At 33.3% G+C, this 17355-nt stretch overlaps 1 protein-coding gene across 2 annotated transcripts; it reads right to left on the reverse strand.

Annotated features, from left to right (window-relative positions):
- Positions 1 to 901: 901 nt before the first annotated feature.
- On the reverse strand, positions 902 to 17080 carry LOC149789005 (DBH-like monooxygenase protein 1 homolog). 2 transcript variants are annotated; one of them, XM_089975162.1, is made up of 8 exons: positions 16830 to 17078; positions 13454 to 13586; positions 11955 to 12050; positions 11331 to 11510; positions 10516 to 10685; positions 9795 to 10038; positions 4727 to 4823; positions 902 to 2184 (listed from the first exon to the last, which is right to left on the reverse strand). In XM_089975162.1, the coding sequence occupies exons 1-8, from the start codon at positions 17046 to 17048 to the stop codon at positions 1611 to 1613; spliced, it is 1713 nt and encodes a 570-aa protein (XP_089831288.1). In that variant the 5' UTR covers positions 17049 to 17078; the 3' UTR covers positions 902 to 1610. The 2 variants fall into 2 exon arrangements, with proteins under 2 accessions (XP_089831288.1, XP_089831289.1); XM_089975163.1 differs by having other exon boundaries at positions 1787 to 2123; positions 16830 to 17080.
- Between the last annotated feature and the right edge of the window lie 275 nt (positions 17081 to 17355).

The following is a 17355-nucleotide window of genomic DNA, read 5'->3' on the forward strand; positions in this document are numbered from 1 at the left end:
TGGTTTAAAATGTCATCTGCATAGCCTTTCTTTCTAATATTAAAATCATCTACATCTAGGCATGAAATAAAGTAATTATAACTACTTTGATCCACTCCTGTTTTTTTCCTTAACTCAGGGAGAATGCTGGTTTAACATGCAACTATTTTATTTCTATCGATCGCCTCTCTCTCCATCAATAGGTCTTTGTGGCTGTTGTTGCTGCTGCTGATAATGACCACGAGGATGATGCTGATGGTAACGACAATAGCAATGATGCGCTAACTATTTCTGCTACTTTCCTATCCATTTTTGCTTTTAAATTAGGTTAACTTATTTTAAGTTATCTGTCAGGCTATAGTTTATACAAAAAGGTTTATGCTTACCTCCTAGGTTCTACATGTATGTATCTATGTATGCATGCATGATAGAACATCTTTAGATAAGAGAAACATTCTTTTTGTTTAAGAATGCTCTCTCTCTCTCTCTCTCTCTCTCTCTCTCTCTCTCTTCCATCGCAGTAGATCACATCAAGCAATCCAAAAGGCTTGAAATGTAATCTTTTAAGTAATTAAACATCTTTCGAATTTGTAATATAATTTTTTAGTCGTTTGAAACTATGAAGTTATATTTTAAATCCTTTATTGCAATGGTTAGTACTGTAGTAAAAGTACACGTATCCTTTGTCGTAATAGTTCAATTCATGACAAGATCGATTTAAGGTGAAGTCAACAACTAAGCAGGTCAAGAATGCCACGCGAGTTTTGATGTGGGTTACATAAACAAGCTTATACACGGTACTATTGGTAATTATCAGTACTTTTTAAGCACTTGAATATTGCTTACAGTACTACTACTGCTAATACAATAACAAAACTGCAACTTCTACTTTACTAATAATGATTGAAAAGGGACGAATATGTAGTTGTAGAAAGGTAGTTTGTATTTCCTAAATATTACTTTTATATAAAAAAAATACAAGAAATACATATGTTTTGTGAAAATTAAAGATAATAGCCCTTTGAAAATAAAATGCATACTTTGACATAGTAAATGCATCCCTCCATTTAACGAACTTCAATTTAATTCAATGAGTACAATTTAGGAGAGAACATTAGTAAAACATGAAAAGTGTCCAAATAGATATAACGATTTTTCAGCGATTAATCGGTGCCCAGTATATCTAAAGCCTCTTGTCAGATAAATGTTTAAAGCAAAAGACTTGTATTGGGCATACAAATGCACAGAGATTATAATAAAAATAACTATTTTCAAAGTTTGCAATTCTTTGCTTTTTGATAGGTTTGAATCTCGGGAGATAAACCAGGAGCAAACAAGTAAAGGCAATTGAATAAGAATTTTCTAAAGATATAAATTAAAAAGGATATCCATACAACTTCTGTTTTTGTTTTTGAAAAAGCCGCCCAGAATACGTATTTCAAGGTGACTGTGTTTATGCTGTGGTCTTGATGGGTTCTGTCATCATTTATACATGTACATAACTTTTATTAACACCTTGATCAAACACAGAAGATAAAGATATAACAGTTGAAATCGAATCGCAATGGTATTTTTGATTGCTTCACTTTCAATCTTGATTGAGCAGCCATGTGTACCCGATTTAAAATGTATCAAGCCAGCATTAGAAACACCGAGAAAATCTGAATTAAAATTATCAGAAACAATGTATATGCTTGTATGATGGTAGTTGCACTGCTCAGCAACTCACACTTTTGATTCCCAACTTGAGAACAAATTTCGACAGCTTTTAATAATAATTGTCCATCTTGGAACTCCGAGATGCCTTCTTGTCTCATGTAATCCCCTATGTCATTTTTCAAACATGGATGGTGGATAATCGACTGGATCTTTTCAGAACAAACATTAGAACAATTCTGAAGAACTTCGGTCATCTGTCTCAGGCTTATGTTGCTTGAAAAATTGCTTACATCACATTCGTCGACGATGTTTCCCTCGTTCCTATCGCGCATATGAAGAACCTTGCACATTGGAACTGACTTCCACGACTGACACGAGGACCCTTGGGGAAAATGTTTCTTCGGATAAAAGAGGAGAAATCCAAAACACATCTCGTCTGTCGTTCCCTCTCCGAAATATATTGTCTTGTTTGAATCAGCCTTTGACTGGAATGTGCATGTTGTAGATATTTGATCACCAGGAAGTATCTCGATGGGTTCATTCATCCTAAACAATAGTTATTATAAAACTTTGGTTTGTAAATTACCTAATTTATATATCTCTCTCTCTACACACACACACACAGATATATATATATATATATATATATATATATATATATATATATATATATATATATATATATATATATATATATATATATATATATATATACAAAGAGAGCTACAATTAAACACACACACACACACACACGTTTTTAAATTTAGAGTTATATATCCAAGTATGGATAAATATTATTTACTTGATACGCTGAGTAAAGTTTCATACCGGAGTGTTAGAAAATATTCACACACAAATACAGACACACACACATATATATACATATATCTATATGCAAACACACACACACACACACACACACACACACACACAGAGTTTTGTTACAGAGGAGGATGTCCGTTTTTGCACATTTTGACCCAAAGCACTGAAAATATTATAGTTACCCCCTCCTACAAAACGTGAGACTAAAATAACACAATATTAAATGCTAAAAAGGTGGGGATATACTTATGTTGCTATCATTCCAAATCAAAATACTCGTAAATGCAGATCGAAATGGTCATACATTATTCATTCAGTTTTATCATCATAAGCTAATTTGAATTTATGCTGGTGCCCCTGTTAGGCTGGTGCCCCAAGCACGTGCTCAGTGTGCTTAATGGGTATTCCGGCTCTGCATATGTTGCTCTTTTGTGATGATATGTCATCGAGTCGTTGTGACTACCATATACCAGTATGACATAACAGCTACCTTGGGTTTGAGGGCAATTCAAAGTGGCATCTATTACTTTGGAGATCATTTAGATAGTCAGAGTTTCTTAAAACGTGGAATTTTGCGAAACCTTGCAAAAAATTTTTTTATAGCTCAGTCGTTGTACATAGGGGTTATCGAATACTCCCTGTCTGAAATCGACAGATATGTCATTGCTCTTGTCTTTCATACCATGGGAAACTATTTCGTTGTTTTTAATTAGCCGAAACACAAGGTAAACTTACAATGGTTGCAGACTTCGCCTGATATCTGGCCACATCTTATATTACTTGGTCACACGATTCAGAATCTTGTGGCCAACAGTTTCGTCGACGTCATAGGCAAGCAATTAAGTGATAGACAAAAAATACATTGAGCGGAAATGGCCGAAGATAATCAGACTGTGTTCAACGTCAAGTATATTCGGAACACGTTGTTACCTCCCTTCCTAATTGGTTGTCCACACATCCACCGCGAGGTCGGAAAGGTAAGAGGAAACTTGGACATTACGCTAAGCTGACGAAAGGGAGAGTTACTTGGTAGCATTAAGTAACACTTTTAATAGAAAATTTTAATTCTGTATTAGGATATTACTACCTTTCGTACATTAAAAACGTGCAGAGGTGTCGCCACAAACAATATTCGTTGCAACTGTGAATACTAACGCAGCCTATTGAGTTTTTACATCTTGTTTCAGTGTTCAGAAAATGTTGCGTGGGCGTAACGTTAATATTAAAAGTTTTTAAAAATCTGGTAATAGATGGCAATATCTTTATATTTTGTTGACCCACGTACTTCTCGCTTGCTTGCTTTTGCTTCCCTAGACACGACACAAGAATATATTTCTGGATTTGCCTCTGAATGCATGCTTTTCACTTATACCTACAATTGTCATGTAAATACATATATACTATGTTGTTTTCTTGGGTTTTACCATACAATCGCAATTATAGCAATTTTATCCGAGATTGACGTATATGTTCCTGGTTATATTTCGTGAAGGCAGGTATTTTAGATAGGTTGGCAGATCCCAGTGTCTGGCACTCGAGTCTGGTTCTAGGTGTTTATTTTAAATCAGTATTAACCAAATGGAAAAATTCATCCAGCAAAGATTTTGCTAGTAATCAGGAGCTCATCAAAGTGCAAGATATGGTTAGAAACCTACCATTTGTACAGTTTATTTTCTCGACTACCATTGTTGCATGTTTACAGATAACGGTCAGACTAGCCAGTTTTAGTACAGTAAATTTCTCACCTATTACACCTTACAGCTCAAAGACATTGTAGAAAAAAATTGCCGCAATTGCATTTGGGTAAAATTGATGCTGAAATGTCTTAAAACTCGCTCCTCCTGCCAGATTGTTATAATCTTGCAAATTTGTTTAAGCTACCACTTCATTTGTATCTTGGTTGTAAAGTTTCTACAATCATTCGTGATATCAAGTGACTTACAATGCTAAGGTAAACTCTTCTACAAACACGTTTGCTCGTACGTCACTTTTTATGTGAGTCAAGAAACGAAGAGGTGGTTCTTTTCTCTATTGTTCTTGGTTTATTCTTGTTACAGTGGTTGGCCGGAACGTAGGTTGAAGAAATAACGTACAGGTATTGATTGCATGGCATATATTATTTATCTACGCTTTCATTTATCGATACAGCTTAAATGCGGAATTCAGATCAAACTGGGTAACATAAATGTTGATTCCTGTCCAAATATAATAAAGGAGTAAACTGAAATGTAGGGTAAAGATGGTCACGCAAATAGATAATATTTACCAAAATATCTTTTGCTTATCAAAATCGTAGTTATCTTCGTTTGTAATGTTGTGAACCGTTATACCATCTCTAATAACACTGATTTCCTGGGAGCGTCCTTTAAAATAAATAGATAAATAAATAAATAAATAAATAAATAAATAAATAAATAAATACATTTCGTCAGGGAAAATATATTGCTTTGGTGGAAATAAAAGTCCCTGAACAAAATACGTAGTGGAATTTCAGACTTCATTAATATAAAAGAGAATCAAGTTTCATCCACTGAATGTGGTTTCCAAGAAATCCCCTTTGATGTACCTTGCAATAGAATTCAGACATGACGAAATCTACAGCAAAAGAAAAAGGAAGTAAAAGAAAGAGAAGATGAACAGAATCTTGCTATGTTCAGAGAAGGACCATATTGCTCCACAGACCTTAAAGTCCAGAAAATGCTCATATGTATTGCAACTCGATTATACTAAAAGGTTATTTAAACATACTTACTGACAGGTTTGAATTCAAGAATAAACTATTTGTCTGCCATTTTAGGTCAATGTTTCTTAGCATAATAATAGTCTCGTTTAACCGGACTCTTCAGTGGCTCATGTTATGTGAATTTAATTTGCATTGTTTGTTTGTTCTATATATTGTTTTTAAATTTTGTTCTATGCTATTGTAATGTAACATTGTATGTTGGACATAACCTTTATTCAAAATCAAGTTTATTTTCTGCTTGACCCGAATTATTGACTGTTCAATTTTTAAACTTTATTCTGTAAACAGCTAATAAATAGCTAAAATATTCGCTATGTGTGGATTTATAATTAAGATCATTATTAATAGAAACAAATATGTTTATTTGGGTCTGGTTCTAGGTTATTGGGATTCCCCTAATATTTACCCGGTGTACCTGACATTGTACGGCTTATATATTATAATTTTAGTAACAGACTGCTAATTATAGCTAACAATTTTTTTGTAAACATTAGGGACTTTTTAGAAGGTTATTTTTCATTAGCTAATGTTTTATTTTTAGAAAATATTAATTGTGACCTGAGGTCAAGTAGAAGACTAATCTCGTTACTGGGAAAAAATATTCATTTGCGTTTAAGATCTAGCAGAATCAGTTTGTATTATTGTTGTGTTGACTGTTAATTTGGGTTGGAACTTATTTCTTCAAATTGGTTAATTCAGTGATTATTTTCTCTGTAAATATAGAGTGCTAATTAAAAAATAATATTTTTTTGTACAGAGATATTCACTGCGGTTTATAGTGAATTCAAAACTAGAATTATATTACTGTGTTTCAACATAAGACTATTGTCACATCAGCATTATACAGGTCATCACAATCACATCAACAACTCAGCGTTGGACTTAATTTTGGTTTATACTAAAGTTTATTCAGAACTTTAAATTTTTAGGACTTGTTTCTGTAATTCTCGTATTACTTTGGGATTGAATTCGTAATACCATAAGTTCTTCTTTTTTTCATTTTCACTTTGTATTATAGGGAAATAAATTATTTGCTGAATGTTAAAAAGCTTGATGCTTTTCACTTTTTTTTGTTACTTATTTTAAGAACATAAATCTCCATCAAACTTTTGCAGTTTTCTCGCGGAGCCACGTGGGTCTGTTTGAAAGAGACGATGATAATATCTGACATGAATATACGGAGGATATTCGCTTGTATCGAGTGAAAACTGGACATAGTAAGAGTGGTGAAAAGTTATATTCTCGTGATGTAATATATCCGTTATTTACAAAGGACAAGCGAATTTTCTTTTTATTTCATAGGATAACGTGTTGGAAATCTAAAGCGTGTAAAAACAGTTAGAAGTAGCAGATTTCTTACGGTAATGTCAGATGTTTACTGTTATATTCTGCAGCGTGCTGTGTACATTCGCACAGAAAATATCAGTAGTAACATAATTTTCTTTTCAAAATTTAAAGTAAGAAAATTATTTTTTAAAATACTTTTTATAAAAAATATAATTTCGTAGGATTCGAACATAATTCTCTAACATGACAAGAAGATACCTTACCACTATACCAAGCAATTAACTACATAGAAACTACATTCTTCAGTCATAATTTATCATATCTGATTGGAAAAGTTCTTGAAAAAAAATGGATAATTCAGTTTTGAATTATCAAAATTATTTTTCGTAGAAATTTCACCAAATTCCAGACTTGGATAAAGTAAAAATAACAAAAAATAATGATAGGTTACTGCATTTGTATGGGAAAATACGAACGAGTTTTTCTAATGGAATACTTCACAACCTTGGGAGTGCAGTATATCAATCGACAAAACGAGTTCATATTTTCCCATACAAATGCAGTAACCTTTTTATTATATGCTCATTTTCTTATTCTACATAATGCTTAATTATATTAACAAAATACACTACAAGAAACAAAGTAACTAAATGTATGCCGTATTCCTAACTAAATACACAAGCGAGTTTCATCATTACACAACAGCAACATTAATACTGCGCACATAACTCCGCCCAGATAAATTTGAAATTAGTCGCGCGCTCTACATGACTTTCGAAAGAAAACTTTTCCATTTGATTTGGAATGAATAGATTTTGGTATTTTTGTCGATTTTACGAAATTTAGTGATGATGGACTGGAATTATATGTGAAGAAGCGAGGGAGAAGCGTACTGACATCTGCAAATGTGTTTCTGTTTCTGTCATTGAATGTTTGAAATCATAATGTGGGAAACATATGAAGTCTTTCAATTGCAAAAAGACGCTATGGAATTTAATGCTTATTTCATTTTGAGTGCAGTAAGGATTAAGGTAATTGTACTTATCATCGAAATTACAGTACAATTTCGAAATGTGTAATCAGGATTGAGAACATATGACATGGTTCATGTAATTCGGATTTGCAGAACTAAGAAAGTATATTTTGAGCAAATTCAGGATGTAAAACTGTAAGTATATTTTTTGCCATTCTTAACACCAGCTAAAGAAGACAGCTTAGGCCTTGTCACTTGCAAGTTATTTGCAAGGACCCTTTCTGGCGTCTACTGTATAGCTAACCTAAATCCGAAACATTGTATCAAAAAAGTTAACGCGAAAAGTGCCAAAGCAGCTGGTATGTAGCAGTCCACGAAACATCTGCTTTATTTCATTCAGAAACAAATTTAATCAACCAAAACGTAAAGCGCCTACTACGCGAGTTTACACGATTTGTTTACAAATAAAAAAGTGCTGGCGTCTGCGTCCATTTTTTGTTTAAAACAGAAAGCAGTTCCTTTATGAGTGCAATATGACGTTGCGCGCGAGTAAAATATAGTAAAATATTGAACGATTCTGACAAAGTTAACGGAGAAAAAATGAGCATATAATAATACAATATATGTTAGGACTTTGGAAATCTATACTGCATATTGTATTGGCTGTACTTTTAAAAACTGTTCAGTTCACATAAACCACATTAAATCACTGAATTGTTCATGGAATCAACTTCTTCTCAACATTTATATCGGAGAAGACACCAATATTGGGGGTCTGTGATTAGAAAAAATATCCCATCAAATAAGCAAACAAAACGAAACTCAGAGTTACTTAAAAAATTCGAAATGGGAAACCAAGAATGATAAATTTAAATTTTTTAAATGATGCAATATTAGATGGTGGCTTGGCATTAATTGTACAAATTTGAAAACCTTTTATGCAACGATGAATTACAATAGCAACATTCTATTATGCAGTTTTCCAGAAGAATATTTTAAAATATTTTTTATCTATTTACCAGCAGCTATCATTTTTGAATTCTGATTTGAGGTATATTCAGAAAACTTGAAGCTTTTTACCCCAGAGTGACGTGTGTCAAATTAAGTCAAATTCCCTTGAGCGGTATTTTGTGAACAAGTCGTTTAAAAGCTTTTCTATTTCCGGTTACGGTTGCAATCTTTATCGAGCGGACCAGTATGAATTGTATAAATTTGAAAGCACTCTTCACCTGGATATAATTAGCCCAGCTCGGTCTAATTTAGCTGAGCTATTTTTTTCATGAAAAAAGTTCTTTAAATGTTTATCTATTTTTTGTAATACTGGTCACATTTTTTGGCGGATCAAAATCATTTATAAGAGTTTATAAATTATTTATATCAGCACGCTTTCTGACAAGATTTCGAATTTTATTCAACTTTTTTGGAGAGATTTGTTAACTTTTTTCTATATTTAGTAACATCTGCCATACTTGATAGTGGATTGGCATAATTTCAACACATGAAACGAATTCGTGTCAGAATGCTTTAGTCGAGTTTGTTCGAATTCTTTTCAGCCATTTTAAGAAAAGAAGTACTTTCAAGCTATTACTGTTTCGAGTATTGACAGAAAACTCAGATGCTTTCTCTCAAATATGATTAAAATCTGTTAAGAGGTGTCACAGCAACCAATTTCGATGGCGGTTCGGCATCTTTTGCAAATTCTATTCAGCGGTTTGGTAGAACAAGTTGTTTAGCTATATTTTTTGTTGTACTTTTAGTAACATTTTTATGCCACGATATGTTATGTAAAAAAATATGATTACATTTTGTTTAACAATTGACGTGAAAAAGTCGTTTAAATGATCGTTTTTCTCCAATTCTTAGTAACGGCGAATATATTTAATGTTAAATCAACACCGGTTGAATAAATGAACCAGTTAAAGCCTATATGCAATAGTATGCTATAATATTTTCTTTCAAATTTGGTCCACTCATGTTTAACAGGTTTCTAGAAGACTTTCAACGTTTTGTGTTTTTGGTACCAGTGGCCATATTGATGGATGATCGGAATCAGTTGTACAAACTTTAAAGGTCTTTCTACCAGGATGCTTCTGTCAAATTCTGTTCAGTAGTGTTTTAGATTTTTTAAAAAAAATGTTTCTTGGAACTGGCGGATCGGTATTACATTTAGAAGTGTAAAGCCGTTCATAACCAGGATCTATACAAACGTTCCCCCCAAAATTGGTCAGTTGGTTATTGAGAAGGAGCTTTTAATAATTGTCGACGAACTCGCCAGGAAACATGCAGGCTATATCACAGCCCATCTGGGTTAAAATATAATCACTGACTTACCTAAAAGGTGCATATGGTTGAATGCTGCCGTTATCGTCAATGGGCCGGCCATATATTTCTTGGAACAGAAGCTGGTACAACCGCCTGTGAAACTGACCTTTTTACCGCCGGGAGGAATTTCCAGATACATCTGACCTACGCTCAGCATCCCCATCTCGTAAGTTCGCAATCTGGACGTGTAAAAGAACGTCATCCCAGAGCTGTCCGAATAATCAGATCTCTTCTGAAGGTTTGTCCAATGGAGCTTGTAAAGCATGCAAACAATTAAACGTTAATTGGAATTCAATATCATACAAATATCTCCGCTTTAAGTATTCGTAACTATCTCAATCATTACTTGAATTATCCAAACCAATGTGTTTAGCAAACTATAAACCCATATAGCCAAATGTACGATACAAAGAGCTCCATGAAAGGTCTATTTTTGATGTTGGGGGCGAAATTCTAAAACAGTTACTGCAGTAGTTAACAACACTTCATATGTCACTCAAAATGTAACGCTCCACAAGTATGAATAAAATATGATTTTCTTCGGCAAGGGTATTAACAAAACTGAAATATTATATATCTAATAATATTATTTAACTATTATATAACTAACAGCAAGAAACAAACAAAATAAAGATATAACTGTAGTAAAAAAAATATACAAATATTAAAATGTTGATATACACCAAAATCACAACTCGTGAACACAAAAAGAAAATTTATAATACGTTACCTGCACCATCATCCTTTTAAAATGGTTCGTTCCAATCCGGATTCCAGTTGGATCAGGCAAGCAGAAACCGTTAGAACCCAGTGCCCACGCTGCCACCAGATGACGGCACTCCTTGCTCCTGGAACCCATCCCGCACGCAAATGGCGAAATAGGAATATTTAATTCCGAGTCTGGAAAAATGACTTTGTGGCTTTTATAATAATTTATTCCTTACCCAAATTCTAAGCTACTGAGAAATTAAGGTCTCGACATTGCTGTTCAAAATCAATTTCCGTTTCTAAATCTAAAAAGGGTAACAGTAAATTGATTTAGCTAAACTGAATCACTCCAGGGTAAAGTTTCAATAGATCTTAAACCATGAAACGAAAAAGCGGTAAAGTTTCCAGTTTACGTCTAATTTATAATCCAATAGGCTAGTATTTTGAATTTTCGAGTAATAATGACTTCTAAGAACAAAAGACCCATAAAATGATGCTCAGTAATCATTATTATAAGAAAGATACGAAATTGTAAGGCATGAATGCTAACATAATAACATTAAGACTATATGTTATTTCCGTTAAAAGCAGTGTCACAAATAAAGGTACTGAAACTATTTTCTTTCAGTGTTAACTCCCTTGCTTTTTTATGAAAGGATAAAATCAATCCCAGATTTATGAGACCCAAAACTTCAAGTTTTGAATTAAATCCTATTACAGTACTTTAAAGAAATGTATTTTAAAGTTGCTCTGTTAGGTTAAGAGTGTGCATGTTTGAATCGGAGCACGTTTGCGTGATGGCAAGTTATTTTTCGTGTAACTACGGCGATTACTTACTAAATTCCTCACATCCGTATATCAACATGTGATGAATGACGTCTGTATTGTTAAGAAATGGGGTTCCAGCGATGATGTCATAGTCACCATTACTTGGAACAGTGAAGATCATGCAAATGTAGGTCGTCTCATCTGGCGGAACAATGGTTTGGGTCAGGCGTAGTGTAAAGTTTTTAACATCTATAGGAACAGAACATAAGCGTCATATTTGGACATCATGGCAAAACACCAAAATAAGGTTAATCATTTTAAACTTTCCTCTTTAAATTCATCATATTTAATAATAGTCAAAATGATGGGTCCTTTCAAATAGAATTGGTCCAATGAAAGCTAACTTTGGTTACAATTAATGCTGATTAAAATGGTAATTTTCTGTAAGTGAGAGTGGAAACTGTTTATTTTAAAACAGACTGTGATAGTTTATTCTTCCAACTAAAACCAACAAATAGTCATCATGTTTTCTTGCTGCATGAAATGTTACAATTTCCAATTACTTCACTAAGTATTACATTTTGCACATTTACGTGTAGAAATTGTTATCGCCGCATTATTTTGGCATGGAGATACAGTGCCTACCATCTACATGGTTCTTTCTACTGAGTCTGTCAAATGCCAGGTTCTTACCGGAAGCTTGTAGTGCCTCACAACGTAACTCTGTTTCGCACTGGAGCCAAGAATTCAAGTTTTTGCACTCTGGCCTTTCCACTGGCTCACATATTCCTGTAAAAAAAGTAAGTTCTGAATTATCCGTTTATGTGAGCATTTCAATCATGTCAGAGAGACTATCTGTGTGGCATTTTAATACGTCTGAAGTCTCCCATGCTAGTCATTCACCGCCAATGGGATTATTATTTCTCATAAATATTCATCGCAAAACTTAAAAGTATGGGCTGTCATAGTCGGTTTAAGGTGGTAGGAGGCCCTAGAGCAATTTCAAAGAGCCCCTTCACACATCAACAAATAACATACGAAGAAAGAAATGAAATAAAATTTGTAATGAAATAGCATACCACTACACCATTTGCTCCGCCTTTAATTTGGCTTTGCGCCCACTGGACACACGCAGTAGTAAGCAAGTATATGTATCTGATGTATATAAACCTACATGTGTTCTCACTGGACATTGACAATAGTAAGCAGGTACCTTATATACATAATGTACATAATTTATTAGTATGTCCACCTGACACCGATAGCAGTAAGCAGGTATTACAGGTATAGAACTTACACGTATGCCCATTTGGCACAGATTGTAGCAAGCATGTACCTAATACATAGAACTTACATGTATGCTCACTTGACATACAAATAAGCAGGTACCTAATGAATAGAATTAAAACGTATGTCCATTTGACAAAGCTATTAGTAAACAGGTATCTGATGTTCAGAACTTACACATATGCCCACCTGACACATGCAGCAGTAATCAGGCACCTAATGTATAGAACTTATAAGCATGGACACAGCTGGTAGTAAGCAGGTACCTAACGTAAAATGTAAAAGAAGACGCGATCACATTAGCATAACAGTAATCAAAGTACCGTAAACTTACATGCATCCGATATTTAGCAGAGAAAAAATGGAGATTGTAGAAAACATTACAAATGATTAAGATTCTAGTTGATGTCGCACGTAATTTGTATTTCTGGAGCATCTAAATGTTAAAATATAAATAAAGTTGATTAAATAACTTAATCAATTTTTCAACAAAACCACAGGACGCTTAGTCGATATACAAGGATTCGAAAAGACGCGTTCTTACAAAAAACAAGATGAAACCCGTTAAGAAAACGAAAACTTGGAAGTGTTTTAAACGATAAAAACATATTAAATTTTGAGGCTTGCTTTAACGGTCTTATCATTTGACATTTCTTGTTGGAATTCGTATTCGTCATAATCAGAACCAATAACATTGTGTATGCAACAAATATTTAATGCACTAATTTCTTGTCATGTCCAAGTGATAAATGTCAAGAAATTGCTCTAATTACAAAAAACAAGCTATTCATTCCGCTCTTTCAGATAATGCAATGTGATGAAACCTAGATTAATGACTGGATGTCTTTTGAGAACTCCGAGATTTTTGGATGCTATGTGCAGTGTGACAAGTTATTGTTCTGTACCTGGATGTGAAGTCTCATTCGTGAGAAAAATTTTATTGGAGGTACTCCATTTGCATTGTGGATCTCCCAACTCTTCTCCGTTCGTCCTTCCGTCTTTGTCCGAATCTGCTCGACACAATGCTTCATTCCACATCTGTCCGAGGAATAAAAGTATTTTTTGTTGTTGTAGGTCAGCCGTGTATTGCATACAATTAATGTAGATCACTATCTGTGTTTCGCGTCGTTTGAAAAATTAAATGTGGTTGAATAATTCATTGAATAATTAAATGTGGTTGAATAATTCATTGAATAATTAAATGTGGTTGAATAATTCATTGAATAATTAAATGTGGCAAATAATTAATTTAATAATAAACTTGATTGAATAAGTAATTGAACAATTAACGTTGTTGAACAAATAATTTAATAACTAAATGTTGTTGAAGAATTAAATGTGGTTGAAGAATGTGGTTGAAAAATAAAATGTGGTTGAATAATTAATTGAATAATCAAATGTGGTTACTTACAAGGTGCCACTCAAATCGCAGGTATCACGTCTAATTCCACCATTCAAATGGATTTTTCCTCCTAAACCTAATATTATTTAAATGATGTCCATGCCCAAGGTATTTCCTGAATTACCACTATTGACGGGAACCTGACTAACACAATCAACATAGTTTGTTCTGCAAGGCCAATTTTTAATGAAAAAGGAATACGCTTTTTATGCACAGTAGTTTTAAATTGCATGCCATTTTGTTGTAGTTTTCCACAAACTGGACACAGTCCTAAAGATATATATGAGTTGGGTCAGATAATATAACATTGTAAATATTTAATATAAATAAGATAACTTCATGTATCTCGGTTAATATCGTCTTCTGGGATTGATACATAGAGGATATATAACGTTTTAAGTAGCGACTAAAGAAATATTTCACTAGAGAAGTGGAAACGTTGTATTCGTAGATAAGCCACAATTGAAAATACAAAAATGTTTCAATTTCATGACCGAAATATTTACTTATGTCGACTAATAAAATGTAGGTTTTCTTTGTACACACACACACACACACACACACACACACACACACACACACACATATATATATAATCCCACCGGAGCTGTCATATCCGACAGACGTCGGAGCGTGACATCTTTAAACAAAAGATTTTAATGAGTGTGAGTTACTTATTTGAATTTTGTTTATTTGTTTTATTTATTTCTATTTACAAGTGTGAATTATGTGAACTTAAATAGCCTGCAGTCTAGATCAATAACATGCTTCACCCAAATTTCCATATAGGCTTAATTTCGGTTTTAAATCAATACTTATCTATCCACAATTTCTTCATCGTCGTTTTCAGATATGATAATGGGTTTAATTCTAATTGAAAAAAGTTAATGAAGTAATTTTAAGTATTATCTTCTTTCATTCGACCTAAAATCTGTAATATTTGTTTAACAAATGAAGTTTGTATGGGTAACATATGTTGAATAGACACACGGGTCACTTTAGTCACTGACAATTTACACGATTAATCTAAAAAATTACTATAAATAAGTTAAAACTTGCAAACAATTAGTTCATAGGACATACTCACTGCGTACATAAATGTAAAGTTTTGGCATATCTTGGTATATTTTAAGACCTGCTCATCGTGAGGGAGAATATATGATTTGTATCTATACAGAATACAATCATATGACGAATAAAAGTCCTTTCAAGTGCACTGGATCCAGCAAGGAATCACGTGTGGTAGGGATTAAGATAAATGCAATAAACTGACAACGAACAATGCAAAACTATTATCTAACTTGCCTGAGCGCTTTCGACTATTAATGAGTCTTTTTCGAAGGCAATTGCAAAACATAGACAAGAAAAACAAATAAAACAGAAAAACTTTACATGACTGTTTCTATAGGAATTAAACCTTTAAATTTATTGTGTTTCAAATAGTTTATTTCAACTTGTTGAGGATGCTAGAAAACATTTTTATTCATCTTGAAATCGATGCGCCATAACGAAGTTTGTTATTTTATATAAATTTATGTAAGCACAAATTATATTCCGGATATTCCATTGTTATAGTGGTCATAGGCTACTAAACAAATTTAGAGAATTATTTAAAAGAAAATGTGTCGGCTGCAAAATATAATTTTATTTGTTCATGGCTGTCTTTTTCTAGTCTTCTTGGTTTAAACCGCTTGGTTTCAATGTTATAAGGCGGTGTATCCAGTAAGAGTCCTTTTCTTTCCTGGTTTCGGAACTCCAGTTGGGGTTGTGAGCAATTGCAATAAGTGTTTTATCAGTGAAAGTGATGCCAGGAGAGAAGAGCGACCCGGATTTTTTGTTTTATTGGTTTATTGGTTTGTCTTGTCTGTGTTTTGCATTTGCCTTTGAAAAAGACTCATTAAGAGTTAAAAGCGCTCAGGCTAATTAGATACTAGTTCTGCACTCACCGTTGTCAGCTTAATGTATTGCATATATATATATATATATATATATATATATATATATATATATATATATATATATATATATATATATATATATATATATATATATATATATATATATATATGATCTTGGCATCCGTCAGTCTACGGGAGACGATGGCATAGCTCCAAAGTACGCTTTTGCTTATCCTTCTTTTTAGCTATATATAGCTTTGTATATATGTTTGTATAGAGAGAGAGAGAATTCGGTCTGAATATGGAAATATATGGAATTACAAATTTGAATTACTTACATTTAAGGGCTGGTATAGTTCTTGGGGTGATATCACACAGTAGTGATGCTAATTAAATTTTAAGCGAATTGATATTCATTTTCTCAGCTGATATTTCAGGATGTTACTATGAATCATATAATAAGCATTGTGTCAGATTCATCAAAGTTAATAATTGTATTTATACTCTACGGGACTAGTGCATAAAGGAAATTTGACATTTAGGGAAAGATTATACATTTGAAACTATTCATGCATTTGAACTCTTGTACGACAGTAGACGCAATACTGCTGCTACTACTACAACAACTACTACTACTATTACTAAGACTACTACTGCAACGTCAACTTCTACTACTACTACTAAATGCTTAAAATCATAACTGAAGAGAGATAACCTTAAATGTAGCTGCAGCAATTTGAATAATACTACGGATACGAAGGGGCAGCCAGTATAAGCAAGGAATATCACGAAAACCAAAAATACAGTGATGAGCGGACCTTTTCAGATCATTAAGGATATAGCGGAACTTCATTCAGAACCGACGACACTGGACATTGCTCAGTCTTACATTAAAGATTGGTCAAAGATACTCTCAAGATGCTCGGGAGCAGAGGGATGATGATCATGATGAAAATGATAATGACGTTTACAAAGATTTACCTTGCCGAACTTGTAGAATTCTTTGCCAAAAGAATTCAATTTACCTCCTCCTTCTGGATACTCGTGTCCCACACCTTTCCACGTCGCGTTCTTTGCGCACGGATTAATGACATTATATCCATTTGGAATTAGATCTCGAAAATGTGGATAACACATAACACAGCTGATCAAATAAATTAGGTTCGGCCAGAGGGATTGGCAAAATCTTTTATTTGTCATGTTTACGCAGGAAAGGAAAAGAGTGTTCAAACAGTTATCATTTATATGTTATGAGACGGATACGATTGACACAGATGAAGTGATTAACCTATGTAAACGGAAGTCACATTGTTTGCTTGAGAGCTGATAGAACCTGGCTTCCTCATCAGGTCGGTAGCAGAGTTGCTCTTTGCATGTACGGACTAATACTCCCTATACTTTTTTTATTTTTTCCCTTTGTATTACCGATGAATTATGACCTTCTCCCTATGTAAATCTCTCATACTTCAGATAAATATTCATTTAATGTGTATGACAAATTGGTCAC

Source organism: Sinohyriopsis cumingii, chromosome 11 (assembly GCF_028554795.1).
Source record: "Sinohyriopsis cumingii isolate HCF-2022 chromosome 11, ASM2855479v2, whole genome shotgun sequence".
Classification (NCBI taxonomy): Eukaryota; Metazoa; Mollusca; class Bivalvia; order Unionida; family Unionidae; genus Sinohyriopsis; species Sinohyriopsis cumingii.